The following is a 26,632-nucleotide window of genomic DNA, read 5'->3' as shown; positions in this document are numbered from 1 at the left end:
TGTGTTTCATTGGGTGTTTAGCTGTTTTTTGGGAGTTAGCTGTGTGTTTCATTGGGTGTTTAGTTGTTTTTTTATGAGTTAGCTGTGTGTTTCATTGGGTGTTTAGTTGTTTTTTTTATGAGTTAGCTGTGTGTTTCATTGGGTGTTTAGCTGTTTTTTGGGAGTTAGCTGTGTGTTTCATTGGGTGTTTAGCTGTTTTTTGGGAGTTAGCTGTGTGTTTCATAGGGTGTTTAGCTTTTTTTGGGAGTTAGCTGTGTGTTTCATTGGGTGTTTAGCTTTTTTTTGGGAGTTAGCTGTGTGTTTCATTGGGTGTTTAGCTGTTTTTTGGGAGTTAGCTGTGTGTTTCATTGGGTGTTTAGCTGTTTTTTGGGAGGTAGCTGTGTGTTTCATTGGGTGTTTAGTTGTTTTTTTATGAGTTAGCTGTGTGTTTCATTGGGTGTTTAGCTGTTTTTTGTGAGTTAGCTGTGTGTTTCATTGGGTGTTTAGCTTTTTTTTGTGAGTTAGCTGTGTGTTTCATTGGGTGTTTAGCTGTATGTTTAGAGTTTTCTGGCTGTCAACCAGGTGACTAGCTGGGTTTTGTGGGTTAGCTGAGTGTTTGGGTTTTGTAAATTTGATTATATTTTGCAGGTGGGTGTCCTGCTGCATATTTAGTTGGATGTTTAGCTACATTTTGCTGGCCTCTGTCATATGTGTGCATATGACTATAAAACTCTTGAATCTGGAGGATACGTTGGATGTTTAGATGGAGCATTTGCTAGAGTTTTAGCTGATTGTTTAGTTATGATTTGTAGGGGTGTCACGATTCTCTAAATCCTCGACTTGATTTCATTTTCGATTTGAGGGTCACGATTCGATTCGATTCTCGATTTCCTTTTTTTTTTCTTGTTATTATTTTATGCCTCATAAAATTTTAATAATATATTTATTATTATTATTATTATAAATATTATTATTATTATTTATTAAGATATATCTGGTAATGCCATCTAGTTACTTTTTTTGGTAGCAACAGTGTGCACTATTAAAACAAGCAGTTTATCAGAGCTGTGTGTGGATGGCTGGTGAAACTGCTCACTTACATGAAGCTGCAGTTCTTCATCCAACCACTAGTCGGAGCTGCAGCAGCAGCACAAGCCCCGCTCTCTTCACTCAGTCACTACTTCAGTACAGCCCAGCCACGGGCTACAGAGCTCAGCCAGTCCGTTTTTACTGTTTCTGTAAACAAATAAAGGTTTTAACCCCACTAACCGGATAATACAGCTCACTACAGTTCATCTTTCAGCCCAAGCAGCTAACAGCAGCAGGTTAGAACAGCCGACACGGAGTCACTGCTGGGATTACATTATAAACAGGTCAGTTAGCGCGCTGCTAACCTCAGGATGTTTATAACTACGGAGTTTAGTGGACACACCACGGCCGCCAGGTAAGTCTTTTAAAGGCTACTGAAGACTATTAAAGGCTATTAGAGGTTATTGAAAGCATTATTGGGGGGCAGAAATCAGTACAGGCTGGTTAGATAAGTGATGTGGTGAAACTGTGACTAGCGCTGTCACAGTGATGTTTATTAACGTCATTAAAACAGATTTTGTCAGGTATTGTCTTATAAATATTTACACATAACTTATATCTCTCCTGAAAAGCTTTTATTTTAGTCAGAAACACGCTTGTGTTTACTTTATCTGAGAGAAAGATGTTTTTTTAATTCAATGGAAAGCAACAGGTGTAGTCAATTATAAGTTTAAGATTTTTAATCCACCTCACTGTGATCTATAGTCAGTGTTCTCAAGCCACACTGACAAACGCATTTCAGCGAGTTCACACGCTCTCACCTGCGCGCACCCACCCCTCCGTCAGATACAGATACAAAACCTGCGCGCCCAACCCCCGCCCCCCCTCCCCCGTTGGACAGATAAAAAACAGTGATCACCCTCCCGCCGACACTCAAAACTTGAGAGCCCTGTCTATATTTCTATAAATCCGTTTTCAGTTTCTCCTCCGTGGTTGAAAGGCAGCTGTCTCTCACACAGCAGAACTGAGGGCGGGGCTGCGCTCATGCAGGCTCTCTCTATTTAAATGAATAGGATGCGCTGTGTTGGTGCCGCGCCATTTGCGTAGCGCGCTGCGCTATTTGCGTAGCACGCGCGGGAGGGATCGTCGATCCTCTTTTTGACTTCGATACTCGAGACCATGACCTCATTTCGATTCGATTTCGATAAAATATCGAGATCGTGACACCCCTAATGATTTGAGCGTTTAGATTTGAGCTTATTTAGATGTTTAGTGGGATGTTTAATTAAATGTCTAGATGTGAGCTGAGCTGAATGTTTAGCTAAGCTTTAATATATGTGTTTGGCCAATTGTTGAGCTGAATGTTGAGCTGAGTGATAAGATGAGTATTAGATAAGTGTTTAACTGACTGTTTAGCAGAATGTTTAGCTGGGTATTTGTCCTAGTTGATTTTTGCATAAGCAGCTTAAGGGGATGATCTGAGGTCAGTATTGAGCGGTCAAATGTCAGAACCATTTTAACAAGGGAAATGATCTGTTAATGGACTTTGAACCGCACACACACACACACACACACACACACACACACACACATGCATGAAGGAAGTTCCCTGTACTTAATGATGTGCAAATGCTGTGACTTTATCTGGAATATAATTCAGGTGTGTGTATGTCTGTGTGGGTGGGGTGAGGTAGGGTGAGGTCAGGATGATATGATGATATGATGTGTGTGTTGTCAGATCAGGTCTGGTTGGTTCATTCTGTAATTTTGGAAATCATAATTAGTGCAGTGAGTGTGATACATTGCTTATACTGCTGTATCACGTGAAAATGATATGTATTGTTTGTTATACTGTGCTTTAGTGATGTTTAATTGTGCTGTTCATTTTATCAAGCTGTTTGTTTATAGTGTTTGAGGGTACAATACCTACAAAATAATTTGGTTGGGTATTTAGCTGAGTGCTGTGAGTTTGCTGTATGTTTATTTAGGGTTTTTGGTAACAGTTCAGCTGGGTGTTTTGTAATTTAGCTATTAGTCACGTGTGTTCAAGGCATTTTTTCAATGAATGTATAACTGCGTTAATTGACAAAGTATAATTACATTCATCATGTCCTTATATTAACTAAACAGAAAGCAAAGCTACATGTGTCTTACTTTGTCTTACTTCTTAAGACACTTACTACTAAAGTGTACAAAAGAAAGTAATATATACCTGTGTGAGATTAACTTAAATACACAAAATCTCTGATTAAATAACAACACACAGGGTGAGAGAAAAGAGCAATCCGAAGGTTGTGCTATGTTACTAAGATCACTAAAACCAGTTTGAACTATCAAAACAGCATCAGGACTGGAATCAGTGCCAGGTTTGGGGAAAGTGCAGGAACATGCTAAAGCACAAAAATCAGAGTGACAAACAAAAACAGTGGAAAGTAGTCAATAACAAAATTAGAGGAATACATTGTTTACAAAAATATTCTTTATAATGTTTATATGATCCAAACCCTAATTCTGATAGACTGTAATACACCACAGGAAGCATAGGGGGCACTCTATAATGCTTTATAGTGTTCAAATAATCCACACTGTCAATCTGACAGACTGTAATACACCACAGGAAGCATAGGGGGCACTCTATAATGCTGTATAGTGTTCAAATAATCCACACTGTCATTCTGACAGACTGTAATACACCACGGGAAACATCCCCAACTCCCGAACTATCTCCTCTCATCCAAAAGTATAGTATGAAGCTTAGTGCTGGGTGGTATACAGGTTCATACGGTATACTGGAGTGGGATTTTGAACTGGTATGTGTTTTTCACATACTGCCATACCACTAGAGGCGCTGCGGAGCACTGTGCAGAAGTGTAGAAGAAGCACAGTAACGACAGCCCAGCTCAGTCTCACACTGTCCTGCCTGAAGAAACATAAGAACAGAACTCCTGCAGCCTCTGCTGCTGTTCCTTACAATATGAGTAATTATAGTGCTTTCAAATATATTAATACTGTAGGATAATATTAATGCCCACTGAACTGAATTTATTTGTTAACTGGAGAACTAGAGGAATATTGTCTCTAATGGCTTCAATAATAAAACACTGTAAACTGATATTAAACTTGTGTAAAATGTTTTTACTTGTGCAATAAAGCTTTTAAAATATATACCTTTTTAATACTTACATTTTGACTATTTTAGGTTCTTTTATAGTGTTTATCAGTGGAGTGCACTGAATATAGTGGGTACCTCTTCTGCAACCACACCCCCCAATCCCCCCCCGACCCACGCATAGATAAATATTACAATAACTACATATTCTCTGTCTTGACTTAGTTATATGAACTTAATACACATCAACAGCCCACAAATACAACAGCTACAAACTACAAAAGTATTTAATAGACCCAACGATCAATGCTTAATTTTCCCACAAGTACAGGCGTTCAACAAAGATCACTCATTTGTATATTATTATGAATTAGTTTCACAATGAAGAACAGCCTTTAAAAGGCCTTTTTAATATGGATATCTGTCTGATTTGCAGCCGCAATTCCATGATAGTTAGCTAATAACTATTGGAACTAATCTAGCATGAGCGCTGTTTATGACTAAACAACGCGTAGTCCCTTCAGCACTGCGCTGAGAAGGGGTTAGACAACCATGGCCCTGCCCCTGTAGTGAAAATCATGAATCTGATTGGTTAGACTGTCATACGACTTTGCTAATAGACTCATTACTACACCCTTCAAAAAATCAGGAGAAGGGGCACACAGTCACATGGGGGCAGAAGCCATTTTAAAAAGCTTTGATTGGTTAAAACCGCTGTCAGTCAGATAAGAGTCCTGTAGCAACTAAAAACACTGACTAATGCTTTGAATTAGTTGATGTTTTTTATTTTAGCTAATTTATAAAATAAATTTCTACACTTACAAAAGCTATAATATATATTTTCTGATTGGAAATTATGTCATGATTTACATGCACTTGTTTTAATTGTCACCCCTTCTCTGAAGAGTAAGAAGGGCCTCACTGCACACCACTGGTATTTATGGAACTATTTAAAATATTTACTTTGTAATGGAAGCAGTGTTAAAGTTGTTGGCGTATCTCTTTTAAAAGTCTATTGTTTAAACTCTTCAGCTGAAATTCTTTTAATAAAATTTGATTTCTTCATATATTATGTAATTTTGTGGGGCAAAGTAAACACAATAGTAATCAAAGCCTTCATTTAAAGCCTTAATGTTTGATATTATATGTACTCCTAACAGTACATTAAGTCACAAACATATATTTAAGTCCAGTCATAAAATATAAAATATAAAAATATATATATAAATAAATAATGAAAAATATTCAGTGAAACCGTATCTTGAAAAATACCGTGATATGCATTTATGGTCACACTGCTCAGCACTAATGGAGCTCCGTCTTTCCAGAGAACACAGTTTCATTGCTCCAGAGCTTAATTCTGGGGGATTTATACCCCTCTAGCCCACACCTGGCTATAGCCATGGTGTCTAATGTTTGTCTGCTCCAGAGAGTCATATTCTATTGGCAATACTTGATGACAATGACTAGACAAGTTGTGTGTGTGTCTGGGAAGGGGGGGTGAACATCTACAAAAAGTGAACACACTCACTTTCAGACCTGCTGTGTGTGTGTGTGTGTGTGTGTGAGAGAGAGAGAGAGAGAGAGAGAGATAAAAGAGAGAGAGAATAAGAAAGAAAGACACTGTGCCACACACGTTGACAAAAACACTAAATTAGAAACTGTTTGAGGCATTAAAAAAACAAGCAAGCTCCAACCAGCATAGTCCTCCTTCTTTCTCTCTCTCTCTCTCTCTCTCTCTCTCTCTCTCAAACGCACACATACAAATGCATACAAATGCTTTCTCTTTTCTCCTAAGGTGGTGAAATCCAGTTCTCTTCTCCAGCACTTATTCTATCTTTCATTAGCTTCTAAAAACATTACTTTGTTCTGAAAAGGCTTTCTTTTCACCCATACCTATCATAGAAATTCTTTTGGGTCTTTTATGGGATCATTTTTATTATTCCTGTAAAACAAATGATCTCAATCAGTGGAGGATGTATCCAAAGTTTGTGAGCTGAGCTGTAAGTAGATTGAGACTGAAGGTTATGAAGGTTATGAAGAGCAGATGTGTTGTTGAAGTAGTGGTTTGTGCCGTTCTGCATCATCACTGCTAAGCATAGGGTGGAGTCAAGAAAAGTTGCAGAGGTGTGTAAAGATGTTGTGGAGTAAAGGCATCCTAAGCAGACAATGAAGCAACAATGAGCTCCTTGTTTTTGTGTGTGTTTTTAAACATGTCAGTCATGATGCTAACAGCCAGGCCCAGTTTTACTCTCTATCTCTGGGCCGTATCACCATGGTAAAAAGGCAGGTGTGGCATAATACGATGCATTTGTTTTAGTCAGAAATGTAATTTCTAGTGTCAAAAAGGATCACAAAGTGAGAAAACAGTAGGGGTGTGGAAATGAATGCATGGTCATGTTTCATAAAAGCACAACTTTGCTATCTGACATTATATATCTGGCAGGTTTTTTTTTTATGTGAATTATACATTGCCGTTTTGAAGACGTCTGTTGTATGATTGCACCATAATAAAGTATATATTAACTACACTAAAAGAAATCCAGCAATCCAGTCAAGTAACAACTTAAAGTGGTAGAATCACAATAAGGTCCTATGGTTATTGGCTAGACAATAGACAGAATGAGGAAAATCCTGAATGAGAAAATCAGTATGACCAGCTGGTACTGGTGGTGACCTTTAAGAACTTAACTTTCAGAAAAGTTATGAATCATGACTTGAGTTTAATATGATATTTAATTATTATTTTGTTGTTTTTGTTTTACAGAAAGTCAAGTGAATGCAGTGCAGGAAACCAAACTGCAGGAGGAGTACAGACCTACACCACTGACTAACACTTTTAACAGCACTGAAGAGAACCTGAAACAACATCACAGGTAATTCATTATACATATTTTATTAAATTATTTTAACACATGAGGTATGAGTAAAGTTATGTAGTACTTTGGTACAAATCACTCCTTTCTAAAGAAATATGACTTTAAAATTTCTCTAAGCACATGTACACAGAACTGAGGCATAAAATAAATTTGAATATAAAGATGGAAATGTACAAAAATTAGAATAAAAACTTCCATACATGCTTAAATAAAAAATACTTTTTATACTAGTTAGTAAAATACTCACAGATATGAATGTGTGGTTAGGTTTGTTGGAACTTGGAGCTAAAATAAAAATACAAATATTTAATTGGACACTAGAAAAACTTAACCAGTCAGAGTTGATCACGTTGGGAGTGAGTGTCTAAAAGTTCTCTCACCATAACACGAAAGTTGTTTCACCAGAGAAGGGTTTTAGGTTAAAACTGCATTGGTTATCTACGGATCATTAACAAGTATTAAAAAGTCTTTAAAAAAGACTTGATTTGTTTTAAAATTCTTAAAACCCTCAAACCTATCACAAAGGCTTTTAAAATTCACAGAAAAATACAGGTTTGTTTTTGTATTCAAGCATTTTACCATTTTTGCATTCCAAGTTAAATTCCAAGTTAAAATACAGATTTCACAGCAAACTTAACTAAGTGGAACAATTAGTTGCCTTCAGCTAATATAAATGTTACTGTAGGCATGGAATTAAGATAACTTCACTTTTGTAATGGACTCTATTTCCAGTGTATAGACAGTTCCATTTATTTTGTGTAAAACTGTTAATTCATATATACTATAAAGGCTGTGAACCTAACATTGGTTTGCTTTTTGCCATTTTCTTATTTCAAAAGTGGTATTAAAAAGTCTTAAATGTAACTTCTCCATACCTGCACATACCCAGTTAAAACAAACATACTTCTAAAGTCACATATATTTAACATTTACAGCTGTTTTATTGTCATAGGAATTCCATATTAAACTCAGTAGACATACAGTATGTAGATTAATCTGTGGGTTTGGATAGTAAATATGATATTGACTATATAAATGTTTCATTTATAATATCTATGTCTGATTCTGAATTCCACCACTGTAAAGATTTTGTATACAGTAAGTGTGTACCTTGTTTAATGGTTACATTTGTAGCTGCTCACAAAAGGGCAAAGTGTCATCCTCTTCCACTTATTTGCCTTTTTCCATCCATCTGTCCATCTATCTTTCCATCCATCTGTGGCTGTTTTCCTTCAGGCCTCGTGAGCAAGATGAACCAGTTTGTTGGGTGGTGGGGGTGGGGGTGGGGGTTAGTGCTAGGGGGATGGCAAAGCTGCACTAGGGGAGCAAAAAACTGTATTAATAGAGAAAATAACAGGAAATAACTCAAATAACAGTAAAGTTTCCTCATTAAAAATTAGAATGAGTCATTTCAGTTTGTTTAAGTTCATATACATCTACTAGATGCTCTCCTTACTTTTAGCTGGTTTACTGGCAAAGAAAGCTAAGCCTGCTTAAACTCTGCGTAAACCAGTATATGTTGTGTTTTGAATGCTCGCTTGAATACAGACTCACCAGCACTGGACAGTACAAGTTGTGTGTAAGTTCTGGTATGCTTGTTAACTAGCATTAGACCAGTATAAACCAATACATGTTGTGTATTGAGTGCTGGCATGTTTGTAAACCAGGATTTACCTCAGAACACCAGAATGCAGCTATCAGCTCAATGCTAGCTAACAGCCATACTCAGCAGTAGGCTCGTACTATGACTTGTACCTATGTGTCTTGAATGGTCAAAAAGTTGAACCTGATTGGTCAGAAGGTTGTTTCTGAGTTGGTTATAATTGGTGACAGTGTTAAACCTGATGTTTGTCTGTGACTGGTCCAGATTGGTCAGACATTTAGTCTTGGCTAAACAGTAGATTGCTTCCAATTTGTCAGACTGTTGGCAGTGATTAGGATTGGTTAGGGGGTTTGTCAGAATTGGTCAGAAGGTTTGCTTAGTTAGAAGGTCAGAGAGTTAGACCAGGCCTGATCTGCCCAGGACCTGTTTATGATGCACAATCTTGCATTTAGTTTTAGAATTCAGATTGGGTGACGTAAAAGGTAAAATGCAATTCAGTGTCATAAGAAATCCTGAGTCCAGTGTTACACTTAACTGTGGTCAAATTTATCTGGTTAATACTGAAATATAAAACGTTTGAATATGGTGCCATTTTATCACATTCCGATCCAGAAAATCAGTGAACCTAAAGGGAGTGCATGAAGCCTGACAGTCCTGTACAATGCAATAAATCTCTCTATGTCACGCTACTGATAACCATTAAACACAGCTAAACAGTGGCTACTAGCCATTCATTGTTGCTCACATTAGCATGCTTGGCCCGGCTATTCCTTTAAAGGGATTATGTACAGTGTCTGCCCGGCCCTGATCACAAAGACGAGCTGGAGTGGAGTAATCTCAGGCCTACTGGCCTAAATCTCTGAGGATTACTGCAACTCTATACTGAACTACTACAACAGTTCACCAGTACATTCAGATAAACTGTACTACAGTAAGTGTATAGGTACTGTATTGCATTCTAACTCAAGTAAAACAGTAGAAAACGGACTGTAGTGAAAGTATAAGGACTGAATCCCAATCTAACTCAAATAAAAGACCAAAAAATGGCTTTATAGTGAAAGTATGGGTATTGAATCACAATATAACTAATAAAAGAGCAGAGAAACTGCATTATAGTGAAAGTATAAGGGCTGAATCACAATCTAATCAAATTAGAAGGCCAGAGAAACGGCATTATAGTGAAAGTATAGGTATTGAATCACGATTTAATCAAATTTAAAAAGCAGAGAAACTGCATTATAGTGAAAGTATAAGGGCTGAATCACGATCAAACTCAATTAAAAGACCAGAGAAACTGCATTATAGTGAAAGTATAGGTATTGAATCACAATCTAACTCAAATAAAAGAGCAGAGAAACTGCATTATAGTGAAAGTATAGGTATTGAATCACAATCTAACTCAAATAAAAGAGCAGAGAAACTGCATTATAGTGAAAGTATAGGTATTGAATCACAATCTAATCAAATTTAAAAAGCAGAGAAACTGCATTATAGTGAAAGTATAAGGGCTGAATCACAATCTAATCAAATTAAAAGAGCAGATAAACTGCATTGTAGTGAAAGTACGGGTATTAAATCACAATATAACTCAAATAAAAGAGCAGAGAAGCTACATTATAGTGAAAGTATGGGTAATGAATCACAATCTAACTCAAATTAAAGAGCAGAGAAACTGCATTATAGTGAAAGTATGGGTATTGAATTACAATTTAACTCAGAATCTATTCATCGTTTATATGATGTGAGTAAAACATAAAACATTTATAATTACTAAGACTGATTTATTTATTTTTATTATATTATTTATTTTGCAATCATAAATTATTTATTAATCTACATTTATCTGTCATCTCTGTGATATTGTTGAGCCGTATCTGCTGTGTTTCTCCTCCCTCCTGATTTCACAGCTGCTGCTTGTTTACAGTGCTGAATTATGGGTAATTGAGTGAATCTGCCAACGGTCACTTTTTTATGCAAAGTGTACGGGGGGGCCTCACAGCATCACTATGCTCTGTGTGTGTGTGTGTGTGTGCGTGTGTGTGTGTGTGCGTGTGTGCGTGTGTGTGTGTCCCAGATAAATTGATGTTAATCTTTTACGCTGTTCTGGTTTCCGGGTGGTGATGCTGATCATGTGACTACAGTTTCTAAATTCTTTTTTATCTAAGCAAAGACAAAGCTGTGGGTGGAGCAACAAGCAGAGACACTATTGTGTGTGTGTGTGTGTGTGTTTGTGGCTATATTTTCTTGTAATGTATTGGAATTAGGATTGGACAACAATTTATTATCAATATATTACAGTTAGTTTCTGGAACTGTGATGTGATTTTTCTGATATTTCTGTATACATTATCTGCACTATTACACAGACTAACGCTAATGTCAGGGTGCATTACATGAACTGCCAAATTCAATTTTTAGACATTTCTACAAAAAAGTACAAAAATCCCTACTGAAAGAAAAAAATATATATAATTTTTTCTTTTTTTTACTTTTTTCTTTCTTTGAATTCGTAAACTGATTACTGCAATGTGTATATACAGGTGTGAGTGTGTGTACAAAGTTCACATACTACAAGCCACACAGCTGGGATAGGTTAAAGAGCTAAACACACATAAGCCCTCCTGCTCCTCTCCAGCTGAGGTGTGTTTGTGTGTGTGAGAGAGAGAGGTTAAAAAGACATGTTGGCTTTGGCTAAAAATATCGAATATCCCCACAGGTGCATGTTTTCTTGTACAATTTTTATTGCTATATTACTACAGTGACAGTAAATGAATCTGAAGTCTTTTACAGGCTCACATGAGCAAAGGTATTTATAATAATAAACAAATACTAATCACAATAAAAAATATGTCACCATATGTTTTATGTTTTAAGAAGCACTTTGTTGGCCCTGCTTTCTTTACTTATATGAGTAAACCTAAATCTGTTTAAGACAGTATTATGTGAGAACTTGTATTTGTTAACCTTGAGCTTCTACTACACGTAAGAAATGTAATTCAACTCAACTTGAATTTATTTATATAACACTTTTCACAACCAGTGTCGCAAAGCAGCTTTACAGAACTATGAGGAAAGTTTTTTTTATTCAGATATTTGTTTAGTTTTTTTCCCCAGCATTTTATTTTTTATTCAGTAATGGGGGGTTTTCTAAAGTAGTGAAGTAAATTACTTGTGTCAAAATGTACTTGAATAAAAGTAACATTACATATTTTAAAAACTACTTGAAAAATTACAAATTACTCATAAAATCTACTCAATTACAGTAACGCGAGTAAATGTAATTCGTTACTTTCCACCTCTGCTATTTAATAAGTGATGATAGACTGCCTCAACATGTGACAAAGTGACAGTGATTTTTTTAATACTGATTTTAAACACTTGGTTCCTTTAGTTTTTCAACTACTGTACTTTTAGTGGTGGTTAAATGTGCTCAGAAACTGAAAACCTGCTGTGTTGCTGGGCTAATAGCTACTCACTGTATGGGCTGAAAGATGAGCTTTTAAGTGGGCTATCCAGTTATCCACTGAGCTGAACTGCTTGAATTTTTGAGCTAGGAGTCACCCAAAGGTCACCCAAAAACAGTGTGAAAGACAGGTGGAGTGCATGCTGAGACACATTAAAGCTGTGATTACAAATTCTGAACTCTTACTTTGATATTGTTGTTGTTTCTGAATGAATATGAACTTGTTTTCTTTGCATTATTTGAGGTCTGAAAGCTCTGCATCTTTTTCCTTAAATTGACCATTTCGCATTTTCTGCAAATAAATGCTCTAAATTACTATATTTTTATTTGGAATTTGGGAGAAATATTATCAGTAGTTTATAGAATAAAACCACAATGTTCTTTTTTACTCAAACATATACCTGTAGATAGCTAAAATCAGAGAAACTGATTTTTTTTTTTTTAAGTGGTCTCATAATTTTTTTCCCCAGAGCTGTATATGTTAGACTGACTGCCTGAGGAGCCCCTATATAAAAAAGACTTGCGCAGAGCTGCTATAAACCTTAACTCCCAAATATGATCTGTTCGGTTAAATAAAAAAAAATTCACCAACTGCATATATTAGCTAATAATCAGCCGATACCAATAAATGGCTGATCGTTCTTTTTATCTCTGTTGCTGGTCAGTTCCATTTCAGTCTTTTTCATTTGGCCACGTCACCTAGAGGCTCTGTCGATGGGTGCAGCTCTAGCTGGTGAGGTCTTGTCTGAGTCTGGATGGAGCTGGATTTGCACTGTAATGAACCTCCAGCTGGAGTTCGGCTCTGACTGAGTGTGGAAAGAAAAATCGGCTTTTATTCTCTTTATGAGTTTTCCACTGTCGGGCCTGGAAGCCTCTCAGTTGCCTGATAAAGCCATTCATACAGCAATTCATCTGTTCCAGCCTTATTAAGACTGGACTTTAAATCAACATGAATCAGCTGAGCAATCAGTTTACTGTCTTTAAGCCTAACAATTATTATTTTGATAACATATGAGTAAACTATATGGACAAAAGTATTGGGACACCTGCTTATTCATTGTTTCTTCCAAAATCAAGGGTATTAAAAAGAGTTTATTTTGCTTTTATTGACGTAACTGATACTATCCAGAGAAGATTTTCCACCAACTTTTAATACTAGCGTTGCTGTGAGCATTTGATTGCATTTAGCAAGCAAAGTGATAATAAGGTCAGTCTTAGTGTTGGTTAAGCACCACCCGACCTCATTCCCAATCCCAGAAGTTTTGGATGAAGCTCCATTATTCTAAATAATGCAGTTTCACTCTTAGTATTTCAGTATCTCAGTGGTTTGATGAGGTAGAGTCAACTGAAATATTTTTTTTTCAGTGTCTTGAAGAAGTTTCTGGAGTTTCTGAGCAATAGTTGCTTCTTTTTCTTCACACTGTTTTTCAGCTCACCCAGAATCACCCATCTCAGTTGGGTTTAGGTCAGGGATTAAACACATTTTTACACTTTTTTTTACAGTTTTTTTTTACTATTAACTACTAAATTCAGTTTGTGTCCCTTAATTGTTTTTATGACTTTATTTTTTATTTTTTTTACAATGTATAAAATTAATGAAACATTGATTGAAATGGTGTTGCCAAACTTTTGACTGGTACTGTATAGTGTATGATACTAATACAGTAAATGTATAATGGAAACATGTAAGCTAATTTTATTAAATAATTTGAGGAAATTTTGGGTTTAAATTTTTAAGGGTTTTAGTTAATTCAGTTTTATTAATTTTAATTCAGTATTTTTATCATTATTTAAATATTACATCATTTATGTACATTAAGTACAGTTAAATTATACAATCCTGGCTGACAGTGCACCAAATTGTAGGTCTAGTAATCTCCAACTGACCTGAGTATGTGGTTTCTGACACTGTATGGCTCGTTGTTTATATAAACATAGTAAACTGAAGTACAGAGCAGAATCAGTTTTTATCTGTTGTTGTTGAGTATGTTTGGGGGCTATATATATATTTGGTGTTATATATTAAAGTATATTTACAGGTAAATGTAACATTAGGGTTTGTAAATGAAGATTACTCTTATCACTGTTCTGCTATAAGCTGTGATTTGCTGCACCAGCGTGCCTTCATTGTGTGATGCATAATAGAGTTTGTAAGCCTGGCACTGCCTTCACCACACACACACACACACACACACACACCAACACACAAACACACTCTTGCTGTCTCAGACTCTCTGTTTGGAGTTGATGTGAAGTTCTTTAACAATAGGAGCCTCTCCAGTCGTGTGGAGCTGAATTCTTTGGGACGACAGTGAGTCCTCAGACCACAGCTCCATCTGTTCTTCTCTGGCCTGTTCTGAATGGGCTTCTGTAGTGGAAATGTAAATATGTGTGTGTCTGGGAGCTGTATTAGGTCCTGTTAAAAATAAAGAAGAAAGTGTATTTTCATATGTAGAGAGCACTGGCAGACTAAGTGAAGCACTGTAACACTGTAACTCTACCATTAATACACTGTGACACTCACACTGTAACACTGTCACTGTAACACTAACACCAACACAGAAACACTAATAGAAACATATATACATTTTATATATAATATATACACTAATATAGACATATATATAAACACTATAACATTAATACTCTTAGCACTGTAACATTACCAGTAATACACTGTAACAGTAACATTATAACACCATAACACTAATACTGTAACACTGTAACACTTACATTGTAACACTACTGCTGTAACACTAACACCAACACAAAAACACTAATATAAACATATATACTTTTTTTAATACATATATGTATATAATATATATACTAATATAAACATATATATATATAAACACATAACACTAATACTGTAACACTAATACTGTAACACTGTAACGCTTACATTGTAACACTAACACCAACACAGAAAGACTAATGTGAACATATAAACATATAAATATATGTATAAAATATATATACTAATATATATATATATATATATGTATATATATATATAACACTAACCCTGTAACACTAGTACTATACCACTGTAACACTACCAGTAATACACTGTAACACTAACACTGCAAGATTAACACTGTCTCTGTAACACAATAACACTAGTACTAAAACAGTGTTATACTAACAATGTTACACTGTAACACTACCACTATAACACTTACTCCAACACAGCAACACTAACATTGTAACAAACTGTAAAACTAACATCAGCACAGCAATACATTGTAACACAATGACACTAATACTGTTACACTGTAACACTAACACTATTACACTGAAACACTGTAATACTAACACTGCAACACTATCACTGTAGTACAATAACACTGGTTCTTTAACACTGTAACACTAATACTATTACACTGAAACACTGTTACACTAACACTTTAAGATTAACACTGCAACACTTAATGTAGCACAATAACACTAGTACTTTAACACTATAACACTAGCACTATTACACTGACACACAAACACTGCAATATAAACTATTACACTAATAAAGTGAAATACTGTAATCTGTAAACTGTAATACTGCAACACTGTAGAGCCCTGTATTAGTAAAATTATAACATTGCAACGGCGCAAAATAATACTGTAACACTGCAACACCAGTGCAAAGGAGCCTGTGACCTTCTGTTACGTAACTGGCAGGTGTGTGTGTGTGTGTGTGTGTGTGTGTGAGGGGGGAGTGAAAGAGTGATCTCAGAGTGGATTCATGGCTGCAGACACTGGCTTTAGTCTGCGATTCTGATTAATGATTTAGGAACAAAAGTAGATTGTCTAAAGAGCTGAAGTGTTCCATCTTCACCCAACTTCAACAGGAGGAGGATCCAGGAAAACTCTCCCTCTCTTTCTCTCTCTCCCTCTCTTTCTCTCTCTCCCTCTTTCTGTTATGTAACTTGTTTTATCCCTGTCCTTTTTTCTGCCTAATTACACCCTCTCCAGCTCTTGGCTCTGGTCTCTGTGAAGTCCTGCTGGAGAAAGTTTCCACTGTGGACTGATGGCTGGAGCAGTAGGCCGCCGGGGTTCGGAATTATTTCAGTGTGTGACTCATCCGGATCACACGTTTCACATTCCTCGAAAATGAATACAGGCCACCTTAATTTAATTTAACACAGACGGTACAGATGCTGCACTTATATTACAGTAAGATACACTATATTGCCAAAAGTATCTGATCACCTGCATTGCTGCGTTTGGTGATGTGAGGTTTGAATGGAGCTGCTCGGCCATGGAAACTCTTTCCATGAAGCTCTTTACACTCTACTGTTTATGAGCTATGGTCTGTAGTGATTGACTCTGCAGAAAGTGGGTGATCTGCCCATAATGTGCCTTTATGATGCCTTAATGTTGTTCAGTATATTCAGGTAGTCAGCTGACCTCATTCTTTGAGTACATACTGTTGCTGAACCTAGACCTGAATAACTGCAGCAACCCCAGATCATGTACTTTGGCCAAAAAAAAAGTTGTCACCTAAATTTAACAGACAGTATATGTTCTCTGCAATAACTGATCTCAATCCAATACTTTTTAGGGATGTTTTGGGGATTTGTAGGAAGTGTACTATGGGGATATACCCTGTAGACTCTGAAAATCACAGTATTGCCTAACTGACGTTGCCTTTAGAGGTGGGCTATAAAGGCCCTAAAATAATATATTTCAGGGTATTTTTGCGACAATTATATTTTTGACGATATGGCAAAACACTGAAAAATATTGTATTAATTTCATATTTTTTTTTCTCACAAAAATAGTGTAACACAATAAATAATGCAACATAAAAATAATGGAATAATGGAAAATCTACCATAATACCAAAGTGCTGAATATTTAGTGCAAAAATATGAAATAAATGCCATTAAAGCTTAACAAAAAATAGCAACTTCAGACAGAATTGTCATTATGACAATACAGATTGTTTAATTGTTTTAAGAATGAGAACAATATTATTGTTTACAATTTGTTATGGCACAACCCTAGTTGGCACCTTTCTTCTAGATAATAAAATGAAAGATAATTTGCATTATCATATCATTATCAGCATTTGTTACAATTACTTATTTTTTCATTTTTATATTTCTCAAATGCTACCTCTTGTAATTATTGTAATAGATTTTTATTTCAAGGTTTGTTAATTTTTTATGTTTGTTCAAGTGGACCTTAATTTTTACCAGATTCTTCAAGAAAACACACTAATAAACTGCTGTCTTTCTTTGTTCTTCTGTTTCCCTGCAGGATCTTCTGCAGAAATCATCATCGAGTCCCTTACTCAGAATTATGATGGCTCTGAGGCTCAGACCTGTGTTTCCTGACCACATTTCCTGAAAAACGAGTTCACTTAAAGGACTGACCCTCCTATTGGGCAGAGTGGGATAAAGGACCTCCGCCTGCACTGACAGGAAAGCGAAACCAGTGCACTAACTGGATCTACCGTACTTTATTTTGTGTTCATTTGTTTGAACTGTGAACACCATGCCAATTCTAAAGCAGCTCGTATCTGGCTCATCTCAGTCCAAGCGCCGCTCCCGGGCCGATCTGACTGCAGAGATGATCAGCGCTCCGCTCGGCGATTTTCGTCACACCATGCATGTCGGTCGTGGTGGCGACGCATTTGGAGATACCTCCTTTCTGAGCACCCGGTCCGGAGAGCCTCCTCGAGAACAGCAAACCCAGCCAAGCAGCTCCCCCAAGCAGGGTCTGCTGTCCCGCACCTTCAGGAGCAGCAAGCGCTCGCAGTCTGTCAATCGTCCGGACAAGAATGAAAGCAAGATTCCACCCTCCGCAGGTTCACCCGGGTATGTGAAGACCGCCATCTCTCTGCCGTACCTCAACAGCGAAAAGACCACCAAAGGAGGACCGAACCTACCCAAGAGTGTCTCCTCCAGCCCAGTCAAGAACCTTCCAGAGGTTGACCATAAATCTGCTAACTTTGCAACCGGATTCGACCCCGAGCTTGACGAGCACAACTTCGGCGTACTGACTGACCTGCCCGTGTCTGTGGCGCCCCCTTACAGTGGTGGTGGGATGAAGCATGCTGAGTCCATCCTTTCGTTCCACGTGGATCTAGGTCCCTCCATGCTTGGAGACATTCTCAGCGTCATGGACAAAAAGGGATTCAATGAGGACAGCTTTGGATTTGAGGAAGATCTCAGGGCACCTCCATCCCGTCCTTTCAAAGAACCAGAAGAAAAGAGAGCATCTTCTCCGTCCCTACCAGTCAACTTTCACGGCCAAAATGAGCAGCAGCATCTGGAGAGCTGCTCCATGTCCAGCTCAGGATCCGCAGACGAGATACCCAACAACCACAATACGAACAACGGCAAGAACAGAAGCTTGGACGACAGAGACTTCAGCTACATGGATGACGATGACGACGACGACGAAGAGATCAGGGTGTGAAAGAGACTGGAAAGCGCTGGAACAGAATGAGAGGATGATTACGATTGGAATACGTCGTACATGAAAGTTGTAGAACATGAAAACCAGTGGAAACGGAATGAGACTTCTGAGGGAACTCTCGAGTGGACAGGTGTTTGGGGACTGTTAAAGGCGAATGACAAGAGGAGACTATAATTGACCTGGTTTTACCCCCTTAAAACTAATCTAGTCAATCAGCCGAGATGTGTTTGGTGTTTGAAGTTTGCTTCTTTTGCTACGAGAGGTGTTTGGTAATCTCTGTTGGACTTGATCATGTGGTTTTAGGTGTATATTGGCAGCATATTGGCACAAAAGTAGTAGAGTAAAGAAAAAGTAATTTTGCCCAGGTGAGGAAATGGCAGTATTGCAGGATTAGATGATCATGATACTTTAAGACATTTTAACGCTACTAATCACAAAAATACTTCTCTGTCCACTTTGGGTTGTGATGCCTTCTATGATATATTCCCAGTACTCACATGACACTGTTGATGGAGAGATACTAAATGCACCTGCAAACTTTGCAAATGGAATGTTCCATCCATCTGGCACCCATTATAAGGCCTCACTCAAACTCCCATAATTCACGTCGCCTTGCCATGATCACGCTGGCCAGTGTTCAGCCTTACTCAAAATATAACACCTCAGCTCTTATGGGGTAACAGGTGTGGGGGTTCACAAGCCGTCCCTCTATTCTGCTACAGTCTGCTTCAGACATCACACTGTCGTCTGATTGGCTGCATTAGTGTTAAGGTTGTTAAACTGGGGGAATTTTGATTGTTTGATTGTTTTGCCAAACTTGCGCTTTAAGGAGAGGAACTAAAGAGAACTAAAGCTACAATTTCAGCACCATAGCCCTTCTGAACCGGACCTATTACAGCAATACTAACTGTCCGCAGCTCTGTTGTACTGCCCACAGTGAGTGTGAGTGTGAGTGCGTATGCTGGGATTAAGGGGGATTCTGAGATTTTGTTAGGGGAAAAAATCACCACACACATGTTCTGACGTTCTATAACCTCCACCAGGCCATGCACTGCAAGATGCAATATCTTATGAAGTGAATTTTAAATATTTAACTAATTTTTAAGCAATTTTCTATTTAAAGCAGACCTGTCACAAACATAAAACAATTAACCAATCTTTTTGGATTAAATTTTGTGCCAGAAATAACTGCGATAAATGATATTTTTTTCATTTTAGAGCATATTGTCAATTTTAACAATTTTTGCCACAATGCAACAAACTTTTCAAGTTCTTAGTCATGAATATGACAAATTACATATTGCACATTAAATATATACATTGGACTTAGAATATAAATATGCTTAAATAGCATAAAACAGCATACAGACTCGTTCACATTAATTGGCAACACCAAATTTTACTTTATGTTAATTCGATGACATAATTATTGTGACAGGTCTGACTCAAAATGATTTATTTCATCGGCAAATAATTTTCTTATTTCAGACAATGATACTTAAAGTAAGCTAAATGATTTTCCAGTGGAATAAAACATTTTAAGTAGATAAAATGACACAATGTATGAAAGAAGCAAAATCATCTGAAAATATTCTTTAACATATTTAAGGCATTTTCACTTGTTAAGATAAGTTTCTGCAGTGTTCGCTGCTGCAAATTAGTCGGCTCTGCCTTTCCACACTGTCCGCTGAGCGTCTTTTTACCGCCGCTGCCTTAAATCAGACTGTGTTTCCTGTGTTTGACAAAGACTGTCTCAGAGGTTTACTGTTTTCACACAATGTGCTTTTTTACACAGCCATGCCGGAGAGAAGTCATGTGAGTGGACTCGCCCCCCTCGTTAGTGCTACAGTTGTGCAAAAAAGTGACTTCAACAAGTGAAATCATCCTAAAGAGCCCATTTCCTGCATTATATTAGTATTTATTGTTGTGATTGAATATTTGTATTTATTTCAAGAAGGATTATAAAAAAATATATATATATATTTTCTGACTATAAGGTGCACTGTATAAAAGGGCGCATTATCAATGAACGTCTATTCTTTGGTCTATTTTCATATATAAGGCGCATTAAGTAAGGATGCCTACATCAAAGTAAGCAAGGGTGTATAGTATAAAAAAAAAAAAATTAAGACTCGTTTTGCCTACAATTATTTGTGCACTTTTTGACTTTGGATTCCAACAAACAGTGCAAATACTAAGTAAAATTTTGTTTTGGCAGATATTTTTTGTGCTTCAAGCACGTAAAACTAATTATCAACACAAAAAAATAGATTATATAAAACATTTTTGATATAAAAGTTTTTTTAGGATGATTTCACTCACCTTGATGTCCGTTTTGCGGCACGCGCGCGTGTGTGTGTGTGTGTTTGGGGAAAGTATTATTCATTTTAATTTAGATATTGGGTCATTAAACACAGATGGACACACACAGGTGTTAACTCCAAATGTAATACTGGGTTTACAGATCAGAGATGGTCAGGTGCAGCACTGGACAGTTACTTCTTCACAGGCTCCGCCCACAAATGTGTTCCTCCACAGCTGCTTTTGTGAGGAGCCAATTAAGTATTGGTAGCACTTTTGTGAAGCTTGTTAAGTTATCATTAAAGCCACACTGTCCCAACGCTAGGTGCAGTGTGCTATAGCAGGACTGCAGCCACTCCAGATCTACTTAAATAAGCAGAACCACTCTCTGTGCTAAATCTGAACAACAATTTAGGGAAAGTTACGTTAAACTTGAGGTACTGTATTTTTCGGACTCTAAAGTGCTCCGTATTATAAGGCACACTATCAATGAACGTCTATTTTCATACATAAGGCGCACAGGATTATAAGACGCCTTAAGGGACACTAGTAAGGATGGCTACATTGAAGTGAGCAAGGGTGTCGCCATGTTTCCCTCATAATGGGGGAAGTGCCCAAGTAAACAAAACTGTAATTCTTAAAAAAACGTTTTTTTCAAAGTCAGACAAGTGCTGGATGTTAATCTAAATAGATTTCTCTCCTGAAAACTGTTTATTTGGGTGAGTAAAGTGCTTCTGTTTATTTACAGTAAGCTTAGATTTCCAGTTTTTTTCAGAGGATGAGCACTAGCCGTGGTTAGCAGCATAGCTACCTGCGGTTAGCAGTGCTAGCCAGCCCTGGTTAGCAGTGCTAGCCAGCCCTGGTTAGCAGCGCTACCCAGCCGCGTTTAGCAGTGCTAGCCAGGCCCAGTTATTAGCGCTAGACAGCTGAAGTTAGCAGCGCTACCCAGCCTCAGTTATTAGCCCTAGCCAGCCATGGTTAGTAAGCAGTGCTAGACAGCCCCAGTTAGCAGCGTTTCCCAGACCCGGTTTGCAGCACTAACTCCCTTATATTCTGTAATTTATCTGAGCGGTTTTACTGCTACTTACAACCTGATTGGTAGAATTTATACACAAGGCGCACCAGATTATAAGGTGAACTGGCGATTTTTGGGAAAAATTAAAGAATTTTAGTGATGCCTTTTAGTCTGAAAAATACGGTAATCTGAGTTAAATCAAGCTTAGATTTGAGTTCATCTGGAATTAAATCCAGGTTCTAGCTCATTCTGATTTAAATTAGAGATAGAGTTGTGTCAACTCCAAGGTAAATATGAGCTCAATCCAAGCTACAGTTTTAAAAGTTTAGTTAACTCACAACTAAATCTTAAGTTAAACCTAAATGTATCTGAGCTTATTCTGATTTAAATCAGACTTAAATCCACAGTAAATTGCCAGGGTGAATCCGAGTTATTCTGATCAGTGCTGGGTCTGTCTGTGTCTTCTGTTCTACCTTTGCTCATGCTGCTGCTGATTTAGGAGACAAACTAAAACTCAGTGACCCTTAGCCATTCTGCTGGATCTCCTGTCTTTTATCTTCTATATTAGTCCTTATTTTCTTATTATTTGTTCCTGGGAGATTTTATTACTGCAGTTAAGCCAGGTAACTTAGGTTTAAATCCAAGTATGCCCAAAACAAGAAGAGGCAATGGATCTTCCCACTTGAGATACCTCACTTTGGGCTTAAGTTATCTTTCTAAACCTATAAGTTTTGAAGCACTCCTCCTGGTGTTGTATTATCATTGTAATTCTTTCTTTTTTGTAAAAAAGATTCATTTGTTTGTTGGTTGCAATAAGGTACACACTTTGGCCACTCAGGGTACAGATTTGGTTGGTTGGAAATCTTGTTTTATTTTGTTTCTAAAGATTTTAAGGTTTTATAAATCTTTTAACTTCTATTTTGAGTAATTTTCTTTTAATGTCACTCAGATATTTGGCCCTGCAGTGGAAAAGACACCATATTGTCTATTAAAAAAGAACTATCTTCACTCCCAGCTCATCCAATGTCTAATGTCAATGTCTAATGTCAATGTCTAAACACCTTGTTTTTAACAGTTTATTTCAGTGTTTTTTTTTTATTTGTTTGTATTGTTTACATTGTCTAAAGTTACTCCTCAGACCAAGTTCTGCTATAAGACCAACACTAAACCTACAGTGGAGCTGAATCTAGTGGACTACAAAAGATTGGACCTCCATAAACTGGAACCATCTGCACTCCCAACACACGGACCAATGACTGCTGGAACTCATGAGCTCCCATTAATTTAGACATTTATAATCCAGACACTAACTTTATAAATATTGTTTCTTTTTTTCTCTCCTTCATTTTTGTCTTTGAAACACAGACGCTAAGCGTGACCTCAGAAAAAATGTGGCCTTGTCTCTTTTTTTTGTCAGATTTGGTTTGTGTGTGCTTGCTGTATCATATTTTGTTCTGTGGAAGTTTTTATGTTTCAGGAAAACGTTTATTCTCCAGCGGTGGTTGTAGTGGTGGTGATGGTGATGGTGATGGTGTGGTGTATTTCTGTACGTTTGAGGAAAGTGTTGAGGGAAGTGAACCAATCAAAATGAATCGAGGGTGTTTTCTGACTTACAAACTGACCGTGACAGAAAGTGTCAAAGTTAAATTAAGGAATTGGGTTTAATCTAGTGAGCCTGACGTAAAAAAAAAACCAGCTATTACTGCCATCATGTCTACAGTTTTCTGTTAATAACCTGACTTATTTTGTTTATTATTATAATAATGTTCCATTTCCCATTACTATTATGATGCTTATTCTTATAATAGCTCTAAAACTGTGCTTTTAACTCTGGGATTATTACATAATTTGGACATCCTTACAGTAAAAAATTATTTAAAATGCTAACATGGACGAGCACACAGCGCCACCTAGCAGCAGATTAAAGCAAGCAAGGTTTTATTTTTTATATGTTGGCCCTGGAACCAACTTTCTTATTGGAAAGACAGTTCACTCTGCAGCCACCTTTGTTAATGGCAGGGGGCAGTTTTCTAATGTTACTCAAGAACAACCTCCAATCTCTATTAATGAGGAGAGACTAAAATACTCAAGACTGATGACCAAATTACCAGTTTAACAACATATTTAAATCACTGATAAAATCATATTTAAAAAATATACAACGTTTGTAGCATTCGTTTTAATAATGCACAAAAAAGTGTGATTTTTTTCAGCTTTTGTTGGTTCCTGCGCTTGCGCAGATCTCCACTTTGAGGGAGGCTTCCCCACTAGCATACTGACCCTCTGCCACTCTTGGCACAACCAGCAAGCTGATTAGCTCTTTTATTGTTGATGGGCGGGACTTTACCTAATTCAGTAAAACTCCTCATTGATAATGTCTCTGCTGGTACCAGCACTGACAAATTCCATAGGTTAAATCACAAAAAAAGTCTAAATTTCGTTGGATGTTATGTGAAATGCAGTGTGGTTAAATGTTAAGAACCTTTGCAAAGTTCTTATAGAAGGTTTCCTACAGAAGTTAAAAGGATGTCAGGATGTTTACAGGTAGCGAGTTCAGATGTGCCAATCTCTTTACTGCTCAGTTCTGTTTGTCTTTTCTTCTTTATTTTGTCTCTTTAGTCGATAAGTATGCAAAGCTATGCAGCACAAACGTTAGCCAGTATAGATATCCTAAGACTGCACAAGATAGCACATAAAACCTCACCCAAAATGACTGTATGAATATTATATGATTATACAATCTGCTTCAAGCTTTTCACAACACATGCTGCAATAGAATCATTTCATGACATTTTATTAAAAAAATTAAAATAGAATTATGGAAATAGGTCTAATAATCCCATAATATTCTATACACCTCTCATGTAATATTATCTCGTCAATAATAGACATTCACTAGATTGAAAATAATTACATTTTTCAGAGTTTTTTTTTCCTTCATTCTTTTTGGGATAAAGCTGTTGCAGTCACACTGATGACGCTGCGTATCGCTGCTTGGCTTTGGCTTTCACTGAATAGAGCTGTAGAGGCTGTGATTGTGTAATGAATGCAGTGCACACTGCTGAGAGCTCTTGGGTACAATAGTTAGTGTGATGCTGAAAATACCGCAGGCTGTTTTATAGACACTGATCCATCACGACGCTGGACCGTTGTAAATCAGCTGACTCTTGTATTATATTTCTCTCACTTTTCCATCAGCTATGTATGATTTATAATAAACACTCACCTGCCTCTCTTTCCACTGCAAAAATAACAGCTATATTTTTAAATAAAAGTAAGAAAAGGAAACTTTTTGGGCTGTCCGTTTTGTGTTTTTGGTGTGTTCATGATTGGGTTTTACATTTAAAAGTTTGACTGTCTTTATAATATAATTATGATTTCTTTGATTAGCATTAACAAAATAAAGTGGATGCTTTCATCCGGGACATATTTTTTTGTTTAGGAATTAATCACCTCTATTAAATGTCTATATAATAATTTTATTGTAATTCCAGTTAATGTGTAAGAGTGTGGAGTGTGCTATGAGTTCTTGTATCTGTGTGGTGTATATAAGAATGGATAATTTGTCATTTAAAAAAACAGATAGACGCAATTCTTCAAACATAGATACAAACAGACATATGTATTTATATACCTACAAGACAAAGGTTTTAACAAACCATAAATTCAGTTTTTTTTTCATCAATTTGAAATGTTCTGCATTGTAGATTATTACTAAAGTCATTCAAACTATGAAGAAAAACACCTTATAGCAAACAAAAAATGTGATGCACAAACAAAAGTACTGTATGTTTTATATTTTAGATTATTGGCAGTAGCATCTCTTGCTTAGATGACAACTTTACACCCTTTTTTGCATTTTCTCACCTTTATGAGGTAGAGTCACCTGGATTGATTTTCAGTTAACAGCTGTGCTGAACTTGTCAAGAGTTTATTACTTAAATGTCTTGTCTCTTAATGTGTTTGGGAGCATCAGTTGTAAAGTTGTAAAGAGGTAGAGTTGGTATACAGTGAGTAATGTTCTAATTCATAATATGTCAAGAACAACTCAACTAAATAAATAAATAAAAAAGTTCAAGAACCTTATTATATTATATTATATTATATTATATTATATTATATTATATTATATCAAATGCAGTCACAAAGACTGTCAAACAAAATTATAAAACTGTTGGCTCTCATCAGGACCGCCCCAGGAAAGTTATCTTTGTTGCACAGAGGTAGTTCATTAAAGTTTTCAGCCTCAGAAACCACAAGTTAAGAGCATTCTAGATAAGAGCAGCTAAATGCTTCACAGAATATTAAATATTTTGGTTTGTTTAAAACTTTTAAGTTACTACATGATTCATTATGTGTTTCTTCATAGTCTGGATTACAGTATCCATTTACAATGTAGGAAAAAATATATAAAAACATTGACTGAGAAGGTGTCCAAACTTTTGACTGTAATATATATATATATATATATATATATGTCTGTCTGTCTCTCTCTCTCTCTCTCTCTCTCTCTCTATTACTCTCTCTGTAGTGTGATTGTTCTAATCTAAACTCACTCTAAAGAAGGTCAGCGTCGGCCGCACGGCACAATGCCTGCATTGTAGGAGTGAAACGCTGAGAACAATTTGTGTGTGTGTGTGTGTGTGTGTGTGTGTGGTTTGCTGGGGGAGGGAAATGGGGAATTTATTAATAAATCTCAGTGGAATACAGTCATGCTTTAGCAGCAGGGATTTTGTACTGTTTATTAAAGATATTCACACACACACATAATTACTGCTTTCTTATTCTTCAATACAGCAACTTTACAGCAGAAGAACAAAGAATACTGT

General features: G+C 36.7%; 1 protein-coding gene across 1 annotated transcript in view; it reads left to right on the top strand.

The window, feature by feature from the left end:
* Positions 1-25,091, top strand: part of cdc42ep4b (CDC42 effector protein (Rho GTPase binding) 4b) — a 42,754-nt gene extending 17,663 nt beyond the window's left edge. The window contains exons 2-3 of the mRNA XM_022669074.2: positions 6,885-6,993; positions 17,324-25,091. Coding sequence (XP_022524795.2) covers positions 17,561-18,487 — 927 coding nt within the window. The 5' untranslated portion in view covers positions 6,885-6,993; positions 17,324-17,560 and the 3' untranslated portion in view covers positions 18,488-25,091. The remainder of the gene's footprint in view (positions 1-6,884; positions 6,994-17,323) is intronic.
* The last annotated feature ends 1,541 nt before the right edge of the window (positions 25,092-26,632 follow it).

This window comes from Astyanax mexicanus, chromosome 15 (genome assembly GCF_023375975.1).
Source record: "Astyanax mexicanus isolate ESR-SI-001 chromosome 15, AstMex3_surface, whole genome shotgun sequence".
NCBI lineage: Eukaryota > Metazoa > Chordata > Actinopteri > Characiformes > Acestrorhamphidae > Astyanax > Astyanax mexicanus.
Note: the sequence above shows the minus strand (reverse complement) of the source record. Positions and strands in the feature narration are given on the sequence as shown.